At 40.2% G+C, this 25,791-nt stretch overlaps 1 protein-coding gene across 12 annotated transcripts in view; it reads left to right on the top strand.

Moving 5' to 3' along the window:
- The window catches only part of LOC101477089 (protein NLRC3), a 374,972-nt gene that overhangs the window by 4,209 nt on the left and 344,972 nt on the right, over nucleotides 1-25,791 (top strand). For 5 of the 12 annotated variants that reach the window (XM_076880850.1, XM_076880848.1, XM_076880849.1 and 2 more), the window contains 9 exons: nucleotides 2,388-2,513; nucleotides 2,598-2,717; nucleotides 4,412-4,531; nucleotides 6,897-7,016; nucleotides 10,659-10,778; nucleotides 17,718-17,837; nucleotides 20,988-21,066; nucleotides 21,230-21,434; nucleotides 22,878-24,678. The exons of 1 other annotated variant lie outside the window; for it this stretch is intronic. In XM_076880850.1, coding sequence (XP_076736965.1) covers nucleotides 2,425-2,513; nucleotides 2,598-2,717; nucleotides 4,412-4,531; nucleotides 6,897-7,016; nucleotides 10,659-10,778; nucleotides 17,718-17,837; nucleotides 20,988-21,066; nucleotides 21,230-21,434; nucleotides 22,878-24,678 — 2,774 coding nt within the window. In that variant the 5' untranslated portion in view covers nucleotides 2,388-2,424. The remainder of the gene's footprint in view (nucleotides 1-2,387; nucleotides 2,514-2,597; nucleotides 2,718-4,411; nucleotides 4,532-6,896; nucleotides 7,017-10,658; nucleotides 10,779-17,717; nucleotides 17,838-20,987; nucleotides 21,067-21,229; nucleotides 21,435-22,877; nucleotides 24,679-25,791) is intronic. 6 more of the 12 variants (XM_076880842.1, XM_076880844.1, XM_076880847.1 and 3 more) reach the window with 6 other exon arrangements.

Genomic DNA, 25,791 nt, shown 5'->3' with positions numbered 1-25,791 from the left:
GTCAAGACAGCAGTGGTGGAACACTTCTGGTGATGCAGGCAACTGAAACCATCTGGAGGGTGATGGAAGTGAGTCTGAGAGGGCAGAAAGCTTGTGTGTGGGGCTGTTCAGCAATATACACAATCTCACCGTAAGAGCAGGGTCCTCAGTCTCGGTGGAGACACCCAGTGGCTGATAGTCTCTTAGGGGACCCTGGGCAGAGCAACAGTATCTTGGAAAGCAAGCACAGGTCTACAACTGGCAGTCTGTGAGTCAGCTGGCTCAGGAACACAAGAAGAGGTTTCTGGGACCCAACCAAAAGACAAAACGTTATGCAGGCCCAGACACAGGCTCTAGCTGCAGTGTGTAAAACCGACAACACGAGCCCCACTTTCACCTGGAAGAGATAGCTTGGGGCCCAGTGGTGGCAGGCTCTATATTCTCAGTCCACATCTCCACCAAAAACTAAGCTGTTGAGGAGCACACTGGGGAGCTGGAGAGTTGGACCTCTAAGGCTGGTGAAGAGCCAGCAGGCTAAGGGAGTGGCCAGTGAAAAGCTGAGCAATCATGGAGGGCTCAGATGAAGACAATCAGGCTCACAGGAGGAAGAAAGGTTCCTAGTAAACTTCAAATCAAATCTGCTGAAAATAAGTCAACATTTATTCAATACGTGGGAAGTTACAAATTTTTATTTAACATGTCTGTGCTTGTGTTATTTTATAAACAATTTTCCAAATGCTTTGTGGGACAAAACAAAACAAAAAACACAAACACCCCCAAAGGGTGTTTGGAGGTAGAAAAACACACGCCAAGGCAGAAACCCTCTGTCGTGGATTGTGGATGTGTGGCAGGCAGAGAGTGGACCCAGGATGCAGGACTCACAGATGAAAGTAAACCCAAAATCAAAGGGGGGGGACTTGGCACACTTGGGGAATACAGCAGAACAAGGAATTGTCAAATGAGGAAGTGAGTAACACACAGAGGCCAGGAATAAGATATATGAACTTGACATTGATAGAAAGGTAAACAAACATAGAGACATGACTGACTGAGGAAACAAGATGAACTATAGAGGCAGACAAACCATGTAGGTAGGTAAGAACACATGGAGGAAAGGCTGACGTCCACAGGAGACTGACAACAAGACACAAAGATAAGATGAGGACAAACAAGACACAAAAGGGAACCAAGACCATAAGAGCATGGAGAACAAAACTCAGAAGTAGCAGGGAACAATATAATACTCAAATAACAGCAATATATTGAACTAAAACACGAGTCATCTCAAATCCAATTTCCTGTTAGTGTGTGATCAGAGTCCGGGACTGAGAGCAGCAGCAGAGTTAGTTGACGGTGAGCAGTTGAATTCTGTGGATTACTGTGGATCCACTTCCTGATGACTAAAGGCAGCTTTTCCTGCCTCCATCAGTCTGTGGAGGAGGCGGAGTGGAGCTGCTGCTCTCCCCTCACTGACACAACAACAGCCGCTCGAGAGACTCAGAGATCCACTTGTGTTAAGGAGAAAGCAGGAGATATTATTATTATTGTTATTATTGATGTTATTATAGATGTAGCTTAGATATAGATTAAACATGTAGGCCTGATTTAAAATACTGCGTCACAAACTAACTTCATCTAAATAGAAACTCGTGTCAGAAAACACGGTTGTTGCTGCACTTGTTGCATGTTGGTAATAAAACTGACTGGATAACGCTGGTTTTAAAACAGTTTGTTTTGTGAAATGTTATATGATAAACCACATTGCTTGGCTGAATGTTTCGGTGTGGAGCAGACGGGATGATTTGGGTTTACGTGGGACTTTATGAAGTAATATTTAAATCAGATGTAGCACTGATTGAGCTTGCATCACAAAGTCTGTGCTCCAACAAAGGGTTTTCACAAGGAAAGGTGGCTGGTGCATTAGGTGTTGCATTTCTTATGTAATATTCACGGCATGAGACTGAAGAAAACTTATGTTCAGCCTCTAATCCTTAAACCATTTACAAATGGCTACATATCACAAACAACTGAATTAAAATAAGTCAGATGTTAAACTGCAACATGCAAAAACGAATTTTTCAGCTTGTTTTGATGACCAAGTACTTTGAAAATACTATTTGTATTAAAATAATAGCGATGATGTTGATGCACAATAAAGTATTTATACAATAATATGCAGCATCAATTTCTATCTGTTAAAAAAAGAAAGAAATTCACTTCAGTCAAACTGTAGATTTTATAGATGTTATTTAACTCTCAGTATTTCGGTTTGAAACAGGAAAAATTGGGGAAAATGCTCCGAAATACAAATTACAAATTAAGCTGACAAAGAAATAAAGTTGCTGATATTTGAAGAAAATGAGGATTTCAGTTGATGTGCACATGAATGATTTGTGTTTCCTCTGCAGGTAGAAAGTGTGTGTGAGCTGATGTGAATTGAGCAGCATGGATCAGTGTGAGGACAGAGAGGAGGGAGCCTCTCCCTCTAAAAGCACTCTGTGTGGGGAACATGAGAGCCAGACCAAAGCTCAGAGGTGAGATGACCATCTCTAACTGTCCATGACTCTTCTCCATGTCACAGCTCAGCACTCACATCACTGCTGCATCATTATTCACAGGAAGAAACGAGGAACTAAACGCAAACATGAACCTGGACCCAGCTCTGTGTCTGTAAAGAGTGACCAGTCTATGAAGGCAGTAGTTGGTTTTAAAGTCCAGCCTCTGTCTGCTGCAGAGAGGTGAGATGTTAATAACATGAACTCTTTGGGAGCTGATTTAACTGCTTGATGGTGTTTGGTTGTTAAACAAAAAGAAAAAAAAGTGGGAGTGGTTTTAAGCAGGAATAAGATTTCATTATTCATCCAAGAATTAGTTACTTGTTAGAAGGACAAAATGTTTTTCCCACTCAAAATGTAACATTTAGATTAACAGAATGTTAAGAAAACGACTACGACTTTAATTGTGAGATGAGTTATTTCTTACATGGAATAAAGCCATTACTGTTTTTAAGAAATCCCTGAAATAGCTGCTACTCATCAAACTGTTTAATTTCAGTTAACCCTTTAGAGCCGATCGGAGCGGGCACGCTCTGTTTTGCGTAACTATTTTTAAATCCCAGTAGCTCTGCAACCACGTAAGCTAGCGCAAAAATTTTTTTTGCATATGAAACTGGAGGAGTTGTACTTACATCTTATGCCATCAGCTTGTCCTCGGTCACAGTTTCCTTCCACATAAAGCTTTGCAAAAACTGCATAAAAAGCGCTTGCAGCAACAAAAACATGATATTCCAGAAACACGCTTTGCCGATCCGATCAGCTGTTCATAACACTTCCTACGTTGGAATAGCCATCAGCGCGAACTTTTGCATGTCCGCCATTACCTGCCCAAAACCGGAAGTGACGTCATTTTCGCGGAAATGTAGTCTTTTTTACTATCAGGGCCTCATGAGCTTATACTTGTGTTTTTAAAAGTTATCTTTGACTTTATGACTTTCTGTGTCGTTTCTGAGATGCTTAGGACTCATATTGCACTGCTGGAAATAGTTTATTTTGATGCACATGCTGCTTTTTTGCAAATTTGCAGTATAATATTTATTTTCGTTTTTCCTGCAGTGTATAAAAATTGGTGTATTTCAAAAATAAAATTATGAAGACACTCAAAATAAATTTCCTGTGGTGGGAAACTATTTTGTGCAACTTTTTTGTATTTACAGTTTTGAGGGATAAGCCTCTTAAATTTCTCTAACTACAAATATATGTTAAAAAAGCAAAAACGATTTTCAATTTTTTTGTAGTTTATTGCACTTTTTTGCAATTTATGTAATTACTATGCACTTAATGAATACATATTATTAAAATCTGGGCTATAATGGTTGTATTGATGTATAGCAACTTGAAATGCTCCCAAAAATGGCTCCACAGCAGGTAAAAATATAATATAAGCTCTGGCGGACTTGGTTCTATGGTAGGTCTTAAAGGGTTAAACCGTTAGTGATAGGTTTTAAATAGTTTAAATAGTTTCTTGGGAAAGGCTGATGAGCTCTACTGTCAAAGGCCAGTCCCACCAAATCGTAGAGCCAGATTGAGGCAGGATTTGTATATATAGACTGAGGACCAGAGGGGGAGTCTATGAGATGTGTCCCACTCCTGAAATGCAGATCAATTATCTCCACTCAAAGGAAGTCACTGAGCGAGGAATTTTTTTATTCTATAAAACGTATCCAACATGTACATTCATCAATAGTCCTGCACAGTGTAAATGACTGTGTTTACCTCTGGGTGGCGCTCTGTTCTTACACTGCCAACACTAGCTTGGAGTTTCCTTCTGCTCATGCTCATCCTGAAAACCTGTTTCTCTTTGGGATGATGAAGATATTCTAATTCTTCATCAGCTTCTCTGGCTGCAAATGAAAAACACAACTTTTCCTCTCCAGCAGGATCAAGGAGAGACCTGCTGGACGTGAACCTGGACCCAGCTGTGTGTCCGTAAAGAGTGACCAGTCTAAATATGACCTTATTGATTTTAAAGGACTGCAGTCGTCTGCTGCAGAGAGGTGAGCTGTTAGTAACATAAACTCTTTGAGAGGTGATTAACTGCTTGATGTAGTTAGAAATGTTGGATGTTGTCTTTGCTGGAGAGACTTTCCTATTTCTGATGTAAGTATAAGATGCCAAGTTTTCAGCTAATAACCCTTTGGGATCACCTTGTTGGCACGAAAATGCCATTTTATATGTTTTTGTGTTTTATGTGTATTTAAATCAGGGTGCTAGTAACAACATTCTCAGAGATACAAGTTAAAATTGGTTCTTTGTGTAGGCACAACACTTGTTCATCCATTGAGTTTGGCGCTTTTTTTAATAGGTCAGTGTTAAGTAGACTAACCACCCCCGATGGTTCAAGGACTGAACTGAAACTTAAAAAGAAAAGTCAGAAAGGCCTTCTAAAAGCCAAAGTTATAATAAAGAAGCAAAATAAAAGCATCCATATCAAGCATCTTGTTACACACATGTACCTACACTGAGCTAAAACACAGGTGACCTACACTAAATGGTGCACTTGAATGCATTCTTTGTGAACCACAGTTCTGCACTGCCCAGTACACGGCTACTAATGTAGAGCTTTGTGTTAATTGATAGTTTTACAAATATTTCCAGATTCTGCAAAGGAAAACAAACTAAACAAAAACAACAATTGACATGGCTCTTTCTCACTCACAGTGCCTTGTAAAAGTAGTCATACCCTTGAACCTTTCCATATTGTACAAACACAAACTTAAGTATATTTCACTGGGATTTTATGTTGTACATCAACAGAAATGAATGCGTAAATTAAAATCCATTTTTATACAAATACAAATGTAAAAAGTGTCGAATGCATACAGGATGTATGCAGCCCCCCATCCCTGAATCAGTACTTTTATTGAACCACCCTTGATTTGCAGTTAAAGCAAATCAAAGCTACAAAAGTTGTTGCGATAAATCTCTACAAGCTTTGCACACCTGGAGACCATCCATTCTCTCCCGCTTAACCTTATCAGAGCCTTATCCTCTTTAATGTGTTTTTGTTGTCTGTCAATAACACTAAAAAGTTTGAGCATACTCTTTAGTGTTATTGACAGAAACTGATACTAGGTTTTAATTTCACATTTAGGATGTTAAGTTTTACTTGCATCCTTAGTGTAGTTTATGAGGTAACTTATTTAATTAAAGGTAAAATCCCATAAGGAGGAGAACCACCTGGCTCATACCTGAGGAGAAAGGATTTACTTCAATAAACTTTAAATACCCAAGCAAACCATTACAACAGTGCAAACTGACAAAACAAGAGCTGAAAACTATGAGAGCATAAAAATTCTTCAGCAAGCACTGACAGTTCTTAGTTGTCAGTCCAATTTCGCTGCAGGTAACTGCAAGTGACAAAATAAAAGGGCTTCATCAATTAGTGAGTTAAAATTACAAACTTATTTTGATGCAAAAAATCATGGGTACAAGATGAGCCTGACATCAACATGTATGTAAAAATGACACTTGAGATATCTTCTAACCTGTTTTGAGCATCAACTTGTCCCACGTAGTGGTATGGCCAGTTTTAAAGTTTACCCAGAATGCATTTCATGAAGTTTTTTTCCAGTTAATTATCAGAAAAACAGGTCAAACATCCAGGATACCAGTGCATGTTTCTGCTCCTCTTCATCTTAGACATTAAATTGGTGGAGTTTATTGGAACTGTAGTATACTACTGAATACTAATACTGGATAAAAATAAGTGTTCAGTCCAGGCTTAAATAATTCTTTGACAATGTTTTATCAGATGTATGGCTAGTACGTTGAATGTTTTAGTGACTATTGTATACAATGCAGGTTGGAAAGTGACTTTAATTGTGAGATGAGTTATTTCCTACATGGAATAAAGCCATTACTGTTTTTAAGAAATCCCTCAAATAGCTGCTACTCATCAAACTGTTTAATTTCAGTTAAACCGTTAGTGATAGGGTTTAAATAGTTTCTTGGGAAAGGCTGATGAGCTCTACTGTCAAAGGCCAGTCCCACCAAATCGTAGAGCCAGATTGAGGCTGGATTTGTATATATAGACTGAGGACCAGAGGGGGAGTCTATGAGATGTGTCCCACTCCTGAAATGCAGATCAATTATCTCCACTCAAAGGAAGTCACTGAGCGAGGAATTTATTTATTCTATAAAACGTATCCAACATGTACATTCATCAATAGTCCTGCACAGTGTAAATGACTGTGTTTACCTCTGGGTGGCGCTCTGTTCTTACACTGCCAACACTAGCTTGGAGTTTCCTTCTGCTCATGCTCATCCTGAAAACCTGTTTCTCTTTGGGATGATGAAGATATTCTAATTCTTCATCAGCTTCTCTGGCTGCAAATGAAAAACACAACTTTTCCTCTCCAGCAGGATCAAGGAGAGACCTGCTGGACGTGAACCTGGACCCAGCTGTGTGTCCGTAAAGAGTGACCAGTCTAAATATGACCTTATTGATTTTAAAGGACTGCAGTCGTCTGCTGCAGAGAGGTGAGCTGTTAGTAACATAAACTCTTTGAGAGGTGATTAACTGCTTGATGTAGTTAGAAATGTTGGATGTTGTCTTTGCTGGAGAGACTTTCCTATTTCTGATGTAAGTATAAGATGCCAAGTTTTCAGCTAATAACCCTTTGGGATCACCTTGTTGGCACGAAAATGCCATTTTATATGTTTTTGTGTTTTATGTGTATTTAAATCAGGGTGCTAGTAACAACATTCTCAGAGATACAAGTTAAAATTGGTTCTTTGTGTAGGCACAACACTTGTTCATCCATTGAGTTTGGCGCTTTTTTTAATAGGTCAGTGTTAAGTAGCCTAACCACCCCCGATGGTTCAAGGACTGAACTGAAACTTAAAAAGAAAAGTCAGAAAGGCCTTCTAAAAGCCAAAGTTATAATAAAGAAGCAAAATAAAAGCATCCATATCAAGCATCTTGTTACTAGAGATGGCACGATACCACTTTTTGATGTCCGATACCGATATCATAAATTTGGATATCTGCCGATACCGATATGAATCCGATATAGTGTTTTTTAATCAACAAAACTGTTTTTTTAAATATCTTGCTGCATTTTGCAAGTCTGCAAGTTCATACTCAAGTTTAAAACAACAACTACACTAAAGCTATTCTGTTATACCTGTATACAAAAAAAATATTTCATAGTTCAGCAATACTGATCAATCTAATAAACTTAAACCTACACCATCCTCCCTATTCTGGTATTTTAAAGAGTACTTAGCGTAAATATTAAGCAACCTAACTAATAGGGTTCCAACTCCCAGCAACAACAAAAATAAATAAATAAAAAATAGGGAACCACCCCTCACGCGCCACCTCATGATGCTTAATCGACGTAATCAACCTTAAATTGATGCAGTGTGAAAAAAAATGCACAGAAATCAATTATTTTTCAAGAAATATTAAATAGATTCAACATCTTTCTTCAACAAAATTGCAGACTGCACAATTATTTATTAAAAGCTCGACATTTTAAATGAGAATAAGAAAGAAAAGTATGTCTTTGTGCCCCCTTTTCCCCTGTTAATGCCCTATCGGCCCCCCTGGCTAAACTTTGCTAGATCCGCCCCTGCACAGTTACCAGCCGTCAGCTACGTAGAAAAAGATCCTGGTGTAGAAAGTAATAATTAATAAATTCTAACAACAGCTTATCAAGCTTAAACGTGCTGCTGTTGTTCAGCCGCTGGTTTCCTCTTTCTGGTGCAAAGTGGGCCAAAAACAAACAAGAGAGACGGACTCGCGACAGAAAAGCCGATCAGCTGATCATTAAGCAGTTTCATGATTGAAGTAGCAGCAAGAAGAGGCAGTCGCTTGTTAAGCTTAACGTGGGAATGCTTTACAAACATTCAGAGATGGACTTACACACTTGCTTTACTTCTCTCGGGGATAACTTTGTCGGAGATGAAATGCCAGGTTGCTAGCGAAGCTCCACATGCTATCCAGACCACCGACAGGTCCCGCATGCCACAGCCGCTCTATCACGTGATGCATACTGCTCCGACGTGCTAACGTTCTGAGGCGAGTTACGGCGTGTTGCAAGTTTTGTGAGGTGCTTTCGTGATATTTAATGGATCGGATTACATTTTTTATTTTTCTCCAATATCCGATCCAGTAATTTAGGTCAGTATCGGACCGATACCGATACGTAATATCGGATCGGTCCATCTCTACTTGTTACACACTTGTACCTACACTGACTGTGAGCTGAGCTAAAACACAGGTGACCTACACTAAATGGTGCACTTGAATGCATTCTTTGTGAACCACAGTTCTGCACTGCCCAGTACACGGCTACTAATGTAGAGCTTTGTGTTAATTGATAGTTTTATGAATATTTCCAGATTCTGCAAAGGAAAACAAACTAAACAAAAACAACAATTGACATGGCTCTTTCTCACTCACAGTGCCTTGTAAAAGTAGTCATACCCTTGAACCTTTCCATATTGTACAAACACAAACTTAAGTATATTTCACTGGGATTTTATGTTGTACATCAACAGAAATGAATGCGTAAATTAAAATCCATTTTTATACAAATACAAATGTAAAAAGTGTCGAATGCATACAGGATGTATGCAGCCCCCCATCCCTGAATCAGTACTTTTATTGAACCACCCTTGATTTGCAGTTAAAGCAAATCAAAGCTACAAAAGTTGTTGCGATAAATCTCTACAAGCTTTGCACACCTGGAGACCATCCATTCTCTCCCGCTTAACCTTATCAGAGCCTTATCCTCTTTAATGTGTTTTTGTTGTCTGTCAATAACACTAAAAAGTTTGAGCATACTCTTTAGTGTTATTGACAGAAACTGATACTAGGTTTTAATTTCACATTTAGGATGTTAAGTTTTACTTGCATCCTTAGTGTAGTTTATGAGGTAACTTATTTAATTAAAGGTAAAATCCCATAAGGAGGAGAACCACCTGGCTCATACCTGAGGAGAAAGGATTTACTTCAATAAACTTTAAATACCCAAGCAAACCATTACAACAGTGCAAACTGACAAAACAAGAGCTGAAAACTATGAGAGCATAAAAATTCTTCAGCAAGCACTGACAGTTCTTAGTTGTCAGTCCAATTTCGCTGCAGGTAACTGCAAGTGACAAAATAAAAGGGCTTCATCAATTAGTGAGTTAAAATTACAAACTTATTTTGATGCAAAAAATCATGGGTACAAGATGAGCCTGACATCAACATGTATGTAAAAATGACACTTGAGATATCTTCTAACCTGTTTTGAGCATCAACTTGTCCCACGTAGTGGTATGGCCAGTTTTAAAGTTTACCCAGAATGCATTTCATGAAGTTTTTTTCCAGTTAATTATCAGAAAAAAAGGTCAAACATCCAGGATACCAGTGCATGTTTCTGCTCCTCTTCATCTTAGACATTAAATTGGTGGAGTTTATTGGAACTGTAGTATACTACTGAATACTAATACTGGATAAAAATAAGTGTTCAGTCCAGGCTTAAATAATTCTTTGACAATGTTTTATCAGATATATGGCTAGTACGTTGAATGTTTTAGTGACTATTGAATACAATGCAGGTTGGAAAGTGACTTTAATTGTGAGATGAGTTGTTTCTTACATGGAATAAAGCCATTACTGTTTTTAAGAAATCCCTCAAATAGCTGCTACTCATCAAACTGTTTAATTTCAGTTAAACCGTTAGTGATAGGGTTTAAATAGTTTAAATAGTTTCTTGGGAAAGGCTGATGAGCTCTACTGTCAAAGGCCAGTCCCACCAAATCGTAGAGCCAGATTGAGGCAGGATTTGTATATATAGACTGAGGACCAGAGGGGGAGTCTATGAGATGTGTCCCACTCCTGAAATGCAGATCAATTATCTCCACTCAAAGGAAGTCACTGAGCGAGGAATCTATTTATTCTATAAAACGTATCCAACATGTACATTCATCAATAGTCCTGCACAGTGTAAATGACTGTGTTTACCTCTGGGTGGCGCTCTGTTCTTACACTGCCAACACTAGCTTGGAGTTTCCTTCTGCTCATGCTCATCCTGAAAACCTGTTTCTCTTTGGGATGATGAAGATATTCTAATTCTTCATCAGCTTCTCTGGCTGCAAATGAAAAACACAACTTTTCCTCTCCAGCAGGATCAAGGAGAGACCTGCTGGACGTGAACCTGGACCCAGCTGTGTGTCCGTAAAGAGTGACCAGTCTAAATATGACCTTATTGATTTTAAAGGACTGCAGTCGTCTGCTGCAGAGAGGTGAGCTGTTAGTAACATAAACTCTTTGAGAGGTGATTAACTGCTTGATGTAGTTAGAAATGTTGGATGTTGTCTTTGCTGGAGAGACTTTCCTATTTCTGATGTAAGTATAAGATGCCAAGTTTTCAGCTAATAACCCTTTGGGATCACCTTGTTGGCACGAAAATGCCATTTTATATGTTTTTGTGTTTTATGTGTATTTAAATCAGGGTGCTAGTAACAACATTCTCAGAGATACAAGTTAAAATTGGTTCTTTGTGTAGGCACAACACTTGTTCATCCATTGAGTTTGGCGCTTTTTTTAATAGGTCAGTGTTAAGTAGCCTAACCACCCCCGATGGTTCAAGGACTGAACTGAAACTTAAAAAGAAAAGTCAGAAAGGCCTTCTAAAAGCCAAAGTTATAATAAAGAAGCAAAATAAAAGCATCCATATCAAGCATCTTGTTACTAGAGATGGCACGATACCACTTTTTGATGTCCGATACCGATATCATAAATTTGGATATCTGCCGATACCGATATGAATCCGATATAGTGTTTTTTAATCAACAAAACTGTTTTTTAAAATATCTTGCTGCATTTTGCAAGTCTGCAAGTTCATACTCAAGTTTAAAACAACAACTACACTAAAGCTATTCTGTTATACCTGTATACAAAAAAAATATTTCATAGTTCAGCAATACTGATCAATCTAATAAACTTAAACCTACACCATCCTCCCTATTCTGGTATTTTAAAGAGTACTTAGCGTAAATATTAAGCAACCTAACTAATAGGGTTCCAACTCCCAGCAACAACAAAAATAAATAAATAAAAAATAGGGAACCACCCCTCACGCGCCACCTCATGATGCTTAATCGACGTAATCAACCTTAATTTGATGCAGTGTGAAAAAAAATGCACAGAAATCAATTATTTTTCAAGAAATATTAAATAGATTCAACATCTTTCTTCAACAAAATTGCAGACTGCACAATTATTTATTAAAAGCTCGACATTTTAAATGAGAATAAGAAAGAAAAGTATGTCTTTGTGCCCCCTTTTCCCTGTTAATGCCCTATCGGCCCCCCTGGCTAAACTTTGCTAGATCCGCCCCTGCACAGTTACCAGCCGTCAGCTACGTAGAAAAAGATCCTGGAGTAGAAAGAAATATTAAATAAATTCTAACAACAGCTGATCAAGCTTAAACGTGCTGCTGTTGTTCAGCCGCTGGTTTCCTCTTTCTGGTGCAAAGTGGGCCAAAAACAAACAAGAGAGACGGACTCGCGACAGAAAAGCCGATCAGCTGATCATTAAGCAGTTTCATGATTGAAGTAGCAGCAAGAAGAGGCAGTCGCTTGTTAAGCTTAACGTGGGAATGCTTTACAAACATTCAGAGATGGACTTACACACTTGCTTTACTTCTCTCGGGGATAACTTTGTCGGAGATGAAATGCCAGGTTGCTAGCGAAGCTCCACATGCTATCCAGACCACCGACAGGTCCCGCATGCCACAGCCGCTCTATCACGTGATGCATACTGCTCCGACGTGCTAACGTTCTGAGGTGAGTTACGGCGTGTTGCAAGTTTTGTGAGGTGCTTTCGTGATATTTAATGGATCGGATATCTAACCAAGATGGCGCCGCGTATGGATGCCCTGGTGCTTCAGTGCGTTACTTTTGTCTTGTTTTTGTGCATTTCTTCTGTGTCTGGGCACTCCTCTGGATATTCTTACACCAGAGAAGAGCTCCTTAACTGCTGGACTACAACGCCTGTGGATTTATTTCCAATATTTGTCGCATCTGCGGCAGATTTACTGCTGACTCTGATCAGGAAAGTGAGACGTCGAAAGAGAGGTAAGCGGGCCGGCGTACTCGTGCGTCTGAGGAGACGCGGACTGAGAACGGCCCTTCCTGGGATCTTCCTTTCTAATGTACGCTCACTCTGGAATAAGATAGACGAACTGGCCCTGATGAGAAGCATGAACAGAGACTTTGCCTCCTCCTGTGTCTTATGTTTTACGGAGTCGTGGCTCAGTGAGGACATCCCGGACTGCGCGCTCAAGCTGGAGGGCTTTCATCTGCTGCGCGCGGACCGGCAGGCCGCTCTCTCCGGTAAAACCAAAGGTGGAGGTGTCTGCTTCTACATCAATAGTGGCTGGTGCACAGATGTAACAGTGATTGCTCAGCACTGCTCTCCCTCTCTGGAATATCTTTTTATTCACTGCAAACCGTTTTATTCTCCGCGGGAGTTTGCTTCATTCATCCTGGCCGCTGTTTACATCCCGCCAGATGCGGATGCGCAGGCAGCTCAGTGCGCACTCGCGGAGCAGATACTGCACATGGAGCGGACATTCCCGGACTCTCTCATCATTGCTCTTGGGGACTTTAACAAAGCCAATCTGAGCCATGAGCTTCCGAAATATAAGCAGTATATTAAATGCCCGACCAGAGAGGAGAGGACATTGGACCACTGCTACAGCACGATCAGCGGGGCCTATCGCGCGGTGCCCCGCGCTTCACTCGGACTTTCTGACCACGTCATGATCCACCTAATCCCCGCGTACAGACAGAGGCTGAAGCTCTCCAAACCTGTCGTGAGGACTAAAAAACTGTGGAGCAACGAGGCTGTGGAGGAGCTTCGCACGTGTTTGGAGTCTACAGACTGGGACACAATGAAGGCTGCTTCTAACAGCTTGGACGAGTTTACGGACACTGTCACCTCCTATATCCACTTCTGTGAGGACAGCATCGTGCCATCACGCACCAGGGTGAGTTATAACAATGACAAACCCTGGTTTACTCCTAAACTCAAAAAGCTGTGGCTGGAAAAGAGTAAGGCGTTCAGAAGCGGAGACAGGGACTGCTACAGAGAGGCCAAGTACAGGTTCACTAAAGAAGTGGACATTGCTAAACATCAGCACTCTGAGAAGATGCAGCAGCAGATCTCAGAGAATGACTCGGCCTCTGTGTGGAAAGGTTTTAGGAATATAACAAACTACAAGCCTAAAACCCCCCACTCCACTGATGACTTGCTCTTAGCCAACACCCTTAACGACTTCTACTGCCGTTTTGACGAGCCATCAGGCAGCCTTCACACCTCCAACGGCCCCAACAATAGAGGCACTTTGGACACTCATTCCCCCACCTCTCCCCCCTCCATAGAGCCATCACCACCTTCAAACTGTTCACCTGCAACACCCGCCCCCTCACCCCACACAAAAGAGGATTTCACACCACCTCCTCCGACCACAACTCTTCATATTCATGAAGCAGATGTGAGGAAGCAGTTTAGGAGTCTGAATGCTCGGAAAGCTCCCAGCCCAGACGGTGTGTCTCCTGCCACCCTCAGACACTGTGCAAACGAGCTGGCCCCAGTGTTTTCTGGCATCTTCAACTCCTCACTGCAGGCATGTCATGTGCCTGCCTGCTTCAAGTCCTCTACCATAATCCCTGTCCCCAAGAAACCTAGGATCACTGGACTAAATGACTACAGACCCGTGGCTCTGACATCTGTGGTCATGAAGTCATTTGAGCGCCTAGTTCTCTCCCATCTCAAGACCCTCACGGCCCCCCTCCTGGACCCCCTGCAGTTTGCATACAGAGCCAACAGGTCTGTAGACGACGCCATCAACATGGCCCTACACTTCATCCTGCAGCATCTGGACTCCCCAGGAACCTACGCCAGGATCCTGTTTGTGGACTTCAGCTCTGCCTTCAACACCATCCTTCCAGACCATCTCCGAGGCAAGCTTTCCCAGATGAATGTGCCTGATCCCATCTGCCGGTGGATCACTGACTTCCTGACGGACAGGAAGCAGCACGTGAGGCTGGGAAAGAATGTCTCGGACTCCCGGACCATCAGCACCGGCTCCCCTCAGGGCTGTGTTCTTTCTCCTCTGCTCTTCTCCCTGTACACCAACTGCTGCACCTCCACCCACCAGTCTGTCAAGCTAATCAAGTTCGCAGATGACACCACCGTCATTGGGCTCATCTCGGACGGGGACGAGTCTGCCTACAGGAGGGAGGTTGAACGTCTGGTGTCTTGGTGCAGCCACAACAACCTGGTGCTGAATGCCCAGAAGACAGTGGAGATTATTGTGGACTTCAGGAAGCACACAGCCCCACTCCCCCCCATCATCCTGACTGACACCCCCATCACCTCTGTGGACTCATTCCGCTTCCTGGGTACCACCATCACCCAGGACCTGAAGTGGGAGCCCACCATCACCTCCGTCATCAAGAAAGCCCAGCAGAGGATGTACTTCCTGAGGCAGCTGAAGAAATTCAACCTGCCAACACGGACGATGATGCAATTCTACACTGCAATCATCGAGTCCATCCTCACCTCCTCCATCACCGTGTGGTACGCTGGAGCCACTATCAGGGACAAACAGAGACTGCAGCGTGTTGTGCGCTCTGCTGAGAAGGTGATTGGCTGCAGACTCCCATCTCTGCAGGACCTGTACACCTCCAGGACACTGCGGTGTGCAGCCCGGATCTCAGCTGACCCTTCTCACCCTGGACACAGTCTGTTTGACCTGCTCCCCTCAGGCAGGAGGCTCCGGTCCATTCGCACCAGAACCTCTCGCCACAAGAACAGTTTCTTCCCCTCTGCTGTTGGACACATGAACAATAACCACATGACTGTCCCCGCCACTAACACATGACCCTACGCTGTGTTCACTGCATCATTCCATGTTTGGCACTGATCACCACCTGCACTCATGTATATATCTTTCTACGTAGCACTCATAATTCTTATTCTCATGTATATATCTCATGTATATCTCATGCACATATCTTTCTTTCTACATAGCACTTTAATTCTTATTGTCTGCACTGAAGCACCGCAGCAATTTCCTAATGTTGTAAACCTCAACATCTGGCAATAAACCCATTCTGATTCTGATTCTGATCGGATTACATTTTTTATTTTTCTCCAATATCCGATCCAGTAATTTAGGTCAGTATCGGACCGATACCGATACGTAATATCGGATCGGTCCATCTCTACTTGTTACACACTTGTACCTACACTGACTGTGAGCTGAGCTAAAACACAGGTGACCTACACTAAATGGTGCACTTGAATGCATTCTTTGTGAACCACAGTTCTGCACTGCCCAGTACACGGCTACTAATGTAGAGCTTTGTGTTAATTGATAGTTTTACAAATATTTCCAGATTCTGCAAAGGAAAACAAACTAAACAAAAACAACAATTGACATGGCTCTTTCTCACTCACAGTGCCTTGTAAAAGTAGTCATACCCTTGAACCTTTCCATATTGTACAAACACAAACTTAAGTATATTTCACTGGGATTTTATGTTGTACATCAACAGAAATGAATGCGTAAATTAAAATCCATTTTTATACAAATACAAATGTAAAAAGTGTCGAATGCATACAGGATGTATGCAGCCCCCCATCCCTGAATCAGTACTTTTATTGAACCACCCTTGATTTGCAGTTAAAGCAAATCAAAGCTACAAAAGTTGTTGCGATAAATCTCTACAAGCTTTGCACACCTGGAGACCATCCATTCTCTCCCGCTTAACCTTATCAGAGCCTTATCCTCTTTAATGTGTTTTTGTTGTCTGTCAATAACACTAAAAAGTTTGAGCATACTCTTTAGTGTTATTGACAGAAACTGATACTAGGTTTTAATTTCACATTTAGGATGTTAAGTTTTACTTGCATCCTTAGTGTAGTTTATGAGGTAACTTATTTAATTAAAGGTAAAATCCCATAAGGAGGAGAACCACCTGGCTCATACCTGAGGAGAAAGGATTTACTTCAATAAACTTTAAATACCCAAGCAAACCATTACAACAGTGCAAACTGACAAAACAAGAGCTGAAAACTATGAGAGCATAAAAATTCTTCAGCAAGCACTGACAGTTCTTAGTTGTCAGTCCAATTTCGCTGCAGGTAACTGCAAGTGACAAAATAAAAGGGCTTCATCAATTAGTGAGTTAAAATTACAAACTTATTTTGATGCAAAAAATCATGGGTACAAGATGAGCCTGACATCAACATGTATGTAAAAATGACACTTGAGATATCTTCTAACCTGTTTTGAGCATCAACTTGTCCCACGTAGTGGTATGGCCAGTTTTAAAGTTTACCCAGAATGCATTTCATGAAGTTTTTTTCCAGTTAATTATCAGAAAAACAGGTCAAACATCCAGGATACCAGTGCATGTTTCTGCTCCTCTTCATCTTAGACATTAAATTGGTGGAGTTTATTGGAACTGTAGTATACTACTGAATACTAATACTGGATAAAAATAAGTGTTCAGTCCAGGCTTAAATAATTCTTTGACAATGTTTTATCAGATATATGGCTAGTACGTTGAATGTTTTAGTGACTATTGTATACAATGCAGGTTGGAAAGTGACTTTAATTGTGAGATGAGTTGTTTCTTACATGGAATAAAGCCATTACTGTTTTTAAGAAATCCCTCAAATAGCTGCTACTCATCAAACTGTTTAATTTCAGTTAAACCGTTAGTGATAGGTTTTAAATAGTTTAAATAGTTTCTTGGGAAAGGCTGATGAGCTCTACTGTCAAAGGCCAGTCCCACCAAATCGTAGAGCCAGATTGAGGCAGGATTTGTATATATAGACTGAGGACCAGAGGGGGAGTCTATGAGATGTGTCCCACTCCTGAAATGCAGATCAATTATCTCCACTCAAAGGAAGTCACTGAGCGAGGAATCTATTTATTCTATAAAACGTATCCAACATGTACATTCATCAATAGTCCTGCACAGTGTAAATGACTGTGTTTACCTCTGGGTGGCGCTCTGTTCTTACACTGCCAACACTAGCTTGGAGTTTCCTTCTGCTCATGCTCATCCTGAAAACCTGTTTCTCTTTGGAATGATGAAGATATTCTAATTCTTCATCAGCTTCTCTGGCTGCAAATGAAAAACACAACTTTTCCTCTCCAGCAGGATCAAGGAGAGACCTGCTGGACGTGAACCTGGACCCAGCTGTGTGTCCGTAAAGAGTGACCAGTCTAAATATGACCTTATTGATTTTAAAGGACTGCAGTCGTCTGCTGCAGAGAGGTGAGCTGTTAGTAACATAAACTCTTTGAGAGGTGATTAACTGCTTGATGTAGTTAGAAATGTTGGATGTTGTCTTTGCTGGAGAGACTTTCCTATTTCTGATGTAAGTATAAGATGCCAAGTTTTCAGCTAATAACCCTTTGGGATCACCTTGTTGGCACGAAAATGCCATTTTATATGTTTTTGTGTTTTATGTGTATTTAAATCAGGGTGCTAGTAACAACATTCTCAGAGATACAAGTTAAAATTGGTTCTTTGTGTAGGCACAACACTTGTTCATCCATTGAGTTTGGCGCTTTTTTTAATAGGTCAGTGTTAAGTAGCCTAACCACCCCCGATGGTTCAAGGACTGAACTGAAACTTAAAAAGAAAAGTCAGAAAGGCCTTCTAAAAGCCAAAGTTATAATAAAGAAGCAAAATAAAAGCATCCATATCAACTTCCATATCAAGCATCTTGTTACACACATGTGAATGTGTGTACAAGTTATATAAAAATAGATTAGTAAATATTATAAGAACAAGTAAGAAAGAATATTACCACAAATTATTGGAGCAAAGTAGAAGTAACACACAAGAAACATGGAGGATATTAAACAGTATAATCAAAAAGGGCTCAAAAAATAAGAATTATCCAGATTATTTTAAAAAAGATAAAGATATTGTGCTTGATAAAACTAAAGACATTGCAAATGAATTTAATGATTTCTTTGTAAATGTTGGCTTTAATTTAGCAAAAGAAATTCCAGAGTCAAGAAATAATAACGACCTAAATAAACATATTACTCAGAATGTGTCCTCCATGTTTATTGGTGCTGTAACTCATAGAGAAATAATTAACATTGTGAAGACATTTAAAAATAAAAAGTCCACTGACTGTTTTGGTATTGACATGATATTAGTTAAAAGTATTATAGAATATATAGTGCAACCTTTCGCATACATTTGTAATCTGTCCTTTCAAACTGGTGTGTTTCCCTCACAAATGAAAATAGCAAAAGTTATTCCAATCCATAAAAACGGAGAGAGATGTCAGTTTACCAATTATAGGCCAATATCACTACTCCCACAGTTCTCAAAAATTTTAGAAAAGTTATTTGTTAATAGACTTGATAAATATATTGAGAAGCATAATCTCCTAAGTGATAACCAATATGGCTTTAGAGTGAAAAGGTCCACTTCAATGGCAGTGATGGAACTTGTTGAAGGGATATCTAATGCAATAGATAATAAGGAATATACTGTTGGTGTTTTTATAGACTTAAAAAAGGCGTTTGATACAATTGATCATTCTATATTAATGAATAAACTAGAGAGATATGGCATAAGAGGGATAGCATACAAGTGGATGAAAAGTTACCTGGATGAAAGATATCAATATGTCGAATTCAATAATGTAAAATCTAAGCAGTTGAAGGTAACTTGTGGTGTTCCTCAGGGCTCTGTGCTGGGCCCTAAATTATTTATATTATATATAAATGACATATGTAGTGTTTCCAAACTGTTAAAATGTGTATTGTTTGCTGATGATACCACTCTGTACTGCTCAGGTAAAAACTTAGAACAGCTTCTGACTACAGCGGAAAAGGAGTTAAATATATTAAAAAACTGGTTTGATGTAAATAAGTTATCATTAAATATAAAGAAAACAAAATTGATTATTTTTGGCACTAGACCAATGAAAAATGTATCTAAAATAAGGGTTAATGGAATTGAAATTGAAAGAGTGTACGAAAATAAATTTCTTGGAGTGATAATTGATGATAAGCTGAGTTGGAAGTCTCATATAAACCACGTGAAAACAAAAATGTCAAAAACCATTGCTATTCTCTATAAAACAAAGCATGTCCTGAACAAAAAAACATTATACACACTTTGTTGTACTCTGTTGCTTCCATATATGACTTACTGTCTGGAGATATGGGGTAATGCATATAAAACGAACACTCTTCCTATTTTCAAGTTACAAAAAAGAGCTATAAGAATTATAAACCAATCAAACTATATAGAACCAACTAACATTTTGTTTATTAATCTGAATACCCTGAAATTTTATGATTTAGTTGAATATAAAATGGCACAGATAATGTATAAAGCACAAAATAACTTGCTTTGCCCCAGTACTCAGAAGCTGTTCAAAGTCAGAGAGAGTCAATATGACTTAAGGGGAACAGATTTCTTTAAAAAAAACAAGATAAGGACAAATATAAAGCAGAGATGTGTTTCTGTTAGAGGAGTTAACCTGTGGAATAGTTATGACAGTGATTTAAAAAGGTGTAGTTCATTTTCCTTGTTTAAAAACATGTTTAAAAATAGAGTAATAGAAAAATATATAAATCAAGAATGAAAAGAGCAAAAAGGAGAAAGAAAAAAAAAAAAAAAAAAAAAAAACAACCTCTTGATTCTTTTGCTTTGATGTAGTTACTTATCTAAGGTGGAAAGTTTTTTTTTTCTTTGTTTTTTTTTTGTTTGTTTGTTTGTTTGTTTGTTTGTTTGGTTTTTGCTTTGTTTTATTATTTTCTTCAAGCCCTGTGTACAGGAGCTGCATACAAAAAGATATTTTGTGAAAAGGGTTGGCGTAATAAGCAAATGCTTCAGCCAATACCTTTTGATTAGCCTTGTCTCATGCTTTCTTTCTTTATGGTAGATTTTTGTTCTGTTTTCACTGTTTGTTTGTTTGTTTTTTCACTGTTTTCACTGAGATTTGAATTTGAATGCTAATCAATAAAATCAAATCAAATCAAAATCAAATCGAATGTTTTAGTGACTACTGTATACAATGCAGGTTGGTTAGTGAAAGCTGGAAACGTAAAACACTCATGGAATCCATCTTTGTCCGTGAACAGTGACCAGATAGGAAAATATACTTTCCGTTCAAGGAAGTGTCAGCCTATTGGACATAAGTAAGGAACTCAAACACCCTGAATAAAGCTATCTGATTTTTTAAAAGTGAGATTCAGTTTAAACCCTGAAATACTTCCACTGACTGAGATTAATTTCTCCGAGTGCTGACCCTAAAACTCAAAACTGCCATTCAGTCTCACAGAAAAACACTAAGCTGAGCTCTTAATTCGGTCAATTTGCAAGACCGTTAAATTTTACCATCTCCAGGGAAATTCAGGCTTGACCTAATTCTTCATGATTCCTCCACAGAGTGGACCAGCAGAGCTCAGAGGTTCACAGTGGTCAGTCTGTCCAGCAGCATCAAACACACCTGGACTTCATATTTAAGGTCTGTACATGTACAACAACTACTTTTTACATCTATTCTGTTCACAGTCATCTCCATGCGGCTCTTTGTAGACCAGTGGATTGTCAGTGTGTCCAACATGGATCTGATGTTTGGCTCCATGATTTCAGTCTGTTTGGGTCATTCATAAAGTATTCTGTTCCAGCTGCTGGAGGACAACATCATCACTTTTGTGAAGAACGAGCTGAAGAAGATCCAGAAGGTTCTGAGTCCAGATTACCCAGAATGGTTACAGAGTCAGACAGAGGATGATGAGCAGAGGAAGAGCAACAGAGAGGCATTTGAGAAGATCACACTTAACTTCCTGAGGAGAATGAACCAGGAGGAGCTGGCTAATCGTCTGCAGAGCAGTAAGAAGATTTCTCTAAAGATTTGGTGCCAGATTTGCTAAATGGGGCAAAATAGTACATGAGTGCAGTCCCCAAACAGTGATAGTGTAGTTAGTTTTGCAGTATAGTGTCTAGTGACATTCTGATGGCAGCAGACACTGGAGAGTACACCATTCTGGTTATGTTGGATCTCAGCTCTGCTTTTGATACTGTTGATCACAGCATCATGATAAATAGGCTGAAGGACTTGTTTGCTGTTGTTTTAAAATGGTTTATGTCGTATCTATCTGAGAGATCCTTTACTGTCTGTATGAATCATGTGTTGTCGGAAACATCAGTTCTGCCTTCTGGGGTACCTCAAGGATCTGTTTTAGGTCCTATTCTCTCTTTGCTGTATATACTCCCTCTAGGCCAGATTATCAGATGTTACAATAATATTTCTTATCATCTCTATGCTGATGACATTCAGTTATACTGTTCTTTCAAAACTTCTGAGTTTTATAAATTGTCTTGTTTAAATAATTGTCTGTCAGAAATCAAACAATGGTTAAATGACAATTTCCTTCAGTTAAATGCAGATAAAACAGAAACTTTGATTATTGCACCTGATCACATGCTCTCAGAAATTAGGCAGCATATCAGTTTTTTAGACCCTTCATTTCAGTCGAGTCTCAGAAACTTAGGTGTTATAATTGACAGTTCAATGTCTCTTGAGGTACACTCTAAACAACTTGTCCGGAACTGTTTTTATCATCTAAGAAACATTTCTAAACTCAGACTACTGGTGTCAAAGGCAGAACTTGAGATAATTCTTCATGCTTTTATCTCTTCTCGTTTGGATTATTGTAACGGTCTTTTTACGTGTCTCAACAAATCAGCTCTGGATCGCCTTCAGTCTGTACAGAATGCTGGGGCAAGACTTTTAACTGGTACAAACAAGAGGTTACACATTACTCCAGTTTTGGCTTCTCTTCATTGGTTGCCAGTAAATTTTAGGGTTCATTTTAAAATTTTAGTTGTAACTTTTAGAGCTCTGCGTGGTGAAGCTCCCCAGTATATCTCTGACCTGTTGAAACCTCATGCTTCATCCCGAGCACTTAGGTCTTCAGGTCAGAGGCTACTGGTGGTCCCATGTACTAGGTTTAAAACACGTGGGGATCAGGCTTTTCAGGCACTGGCACCCAGGCTGTGGAAATCTCTGCCGTTGTCTTTACGCTGTCTAGACTCTACTGACTCCTTTAAAAAGCAGCTGAAGACATTTTTATACAAACGGGCTTTTAATTAATTTTAACTTGTATGTCTGATCTTATTGTGAAGCACTTTGTGATTTTTATCTGTGAAAATGTGCTATATAAATAAATTTTACTTACTTACTTAGATGACCAAGATGTATTCAGTCCTTCTTGACAGAAATCAAATTATCATGTGCACTTCATTGATATTTTTATTTCTTTATTCTTTTAGGAACTTTGAGTGGAATTTGTCAATCTACACTTAAATCTAATCTGAAGAAGAAGTTCCAGTGTGTGTTTGAGGGGATCGCTAAAGCAGGGAACCCAACCCTTCTGAATCAGATCTACACAGAGCTCTACATCACAGAGGGAGGGACTGCAGAGGTCAATGATGAACATGAGGTCAGACAGATTGAAAAAGCATTCAGGAAACCTGCCAGACCAGAAACAACAATCAGACAAGAAGACATCTTTAAAGCCTCACCTGGAAGAGATGAACCAATCAGAACAGTGCTGACAAAGGGAGTGGCTGGCATTGGGAAAACAGTCCTAACACAGAAATACACCCTGGACTGGGCTGAAGACAAAGCCAACCAGGACATCCAGTTCATATTTCCATTCACTTTCAGAGAGCTGAATGTGCTGAAAGAGGAAAAGTTCAGCTTGGTGGGACTTGTTCATCGCTTCTTTACTGAAACCAAAGAAGCAGGAATCTGCAGCTTTGAAGACTTCCAGGTTGTGTTCATCTTTGATGGTCTGGATGAGTGTCGACTTCCTCTGGACTTCCACAAAACTACAATCCTAAGTGACCCTAGAAAGTCCACCTCAGTGGATGTGCTGCTGATAAACATCATCAGGGGGAACCTGCTTCCCTCTGCTCGCCTCTGGATAACCACACGACCTGCAGCAGCCAATCAGATCCCTCTTGCATGTATTGACATGGTAACAGAGGTCAGAGGGTTCACTGACCCACAGATGGAGGAGTACTTCCTGAAGAGATTCAGCAATGAGATGAAGGCCAGCAGGGTCATCGCCCACATAAAGACATCACGAAGCCTCCACATCATGTGTTGCATCCCAGTCTTCTGCTGGATCACTGCTACAGTTCTGGAGGATGTGCTGAAAACCAGAGAGGGTGGAAAGTTTACCCTGACCTTGACTGACATGTACAGCCACTTCCTGGCGGTTCAGGCCAAAGTGAAGAAGGTCAAGTATGATGGAGGCGCTGAGACAGATCAACACTGGAGTCCTGAGAGCAGGAAGATGATGGAGTCTCTGGGAAAACTGGCTTTTGATCAGCTGCAGAAAGGAAACCTGAACTTCTATGAATCAGACCTGACAGAGTGTGGCATCGATATCAGAGCAGCCTCAGTTTACTCAGGAGTGTTCACACAGATCTTTAAAGAGGAGAGAGGACTGTGCCAGGACAAGGTGTTCTGCTTCATCCATCTGAGTGTTCAGGAGTTTCTGGCTGCTCTTCATGTCCATCTGACCTTCATCAACTTTGGACTCAATCTGCTGCAAGAGGAACAACAAACAACTTTTCAGATACCTGAAACAAGAGACTCTGCAGTGAAACATTTCTACCAGAGTGCTGTGGACAAGGCCTTACGGAGTCCAAATGGACACCTAGACTTGTTCCTCCGCTTCCTCCTGGGTCTTTCACTGCAGACCAATCAGACTCTCCTACAAGGCCTGCTGACACAGAAAGGAAGTAGCTCACAGACCAATCAGGAAACAGTCCAGTACATCAAGAATAAGCTCAGTGAGAATCTGACCGCAGAGAAAAGCATCAATCTGTTCCACTGCCTGAATGAACTGGATGATCGTTCTCTAGTAGAGGAGATCCAACAGTCCCTGAGTTCAGGAAGTCTCTCCACAGACAAACTGTCTCCTGCTCAGTGGTCAGCTCTGGTCTTTAACTTACTGTCATCAGAAAAAGATCTGGATGTGTTTGACCTGAAGAAATACTCTGCTTCAGAGGAGGCTCTTCTGAGGCTGCTGCCCGTGGTCCAAGCCTCCAACAAAGCTCTGTAATTAAATGTGTACTTATACCTTTCTATAAATACAAATAATGATTTAACTGGCAATCGAACTTGGAGAGATCCATCGATTAATTGAATCAGCGATTTTATTCAGCCACAGGGCTATATCTTCACACATTAATCCATTTTGATTTGTCAGGTGATATAAAATGTAACCAGTATGCACAATTTTGGTATGATTTTATCTCGGTCATTGTCAACCAACCGTGGGTGCAATTTGGATTTCAGCCTTGGAAATTCTAGGCTCTATTCCCGACAGGTGTTCCTGTATACTATGCTGGCCACTTGGTTATGGCTTCCCATGTATGGTAAAATCCTCCATGCATGTTACGAAGCTTTCTTGTTTTGATTCCAGTGACTTACTCTCTGCAGGTATTTGGTGATTGCAGGTTTCCTAGTGACCCCTCACTTCTCCCGCCCCTGAGATTACACCGTAGATGGTTAAGTGGAGAATATTTGATCAAATTTGATTTATTCTCCTGGCTTCAATATCTCTGGTATACTTCTTCAAGCGGTTAACCAAAGTTTTTGGTCTTTGCTTGGCATGGTCTGAGATATAGACAGCTTGTTGTGCTTATTAGCTGCTTCCTTGTCTTTGTCACACTTTTCTACAGTTCTAAGGCAGTTTCTCTGTGAAGTTCACATTCCAGTTGCAGCGTATTCAGTAGTGATGTGTCTGTTGCGAACGAAACGGCTCTTAGAGCTGGATCTTTGACGTGAACGACGGGAGCCGGCTCCTTATCGCGAGCCGTGGGTTTTTTTCTTTTTCTTTCTCTCACCCTCTCTGTCGCACTTTTTTCCGCTTCACTCCGCATGCGAGCCTTGTGCTTTACGCTGGGAAGAGGGGGGAGGGGCGGTAGTTACACTCGCAGTAGCACAGGAACAGAGCGGGAGGGAAAGAGAGAGAAAGAGAGCCAGGGACAACAACGTCACATTAGAAGTTTATTCGTGCAGGCCCATATGACAGAGAATGTGCATCTTCTTTTTGTTTTCATATTTAAATTTATATTTAATTGTGTTGTGGTTTGCAGTGTTTTGCGTTGCTTCACTTTAAATTTGTTTTAAAGGAAAAAGCTGAAAATTTAAATAGCTAAAAGTTGA

Source organism: Maylandia zebra, unplaced genomic scaffold, assembly GCF_041146795.1.
Source record: "Maylandia zebra isolate NMK-2024a unplaced genomic scaffold, Mzebra_GT3a scaffold01, whole genome shotgun sequence".
NCBI lineage: Eukaryota > Metazoa > Chordata > Actinopteri > Cichliformes > Cichlidae > Maylandia > Maylandia zebra.
The sequence above is the reverse complement of the archived record's forward strand: the minus strand, read 5'-3'. Positions and strand labels throughout refer to the sequence as shown.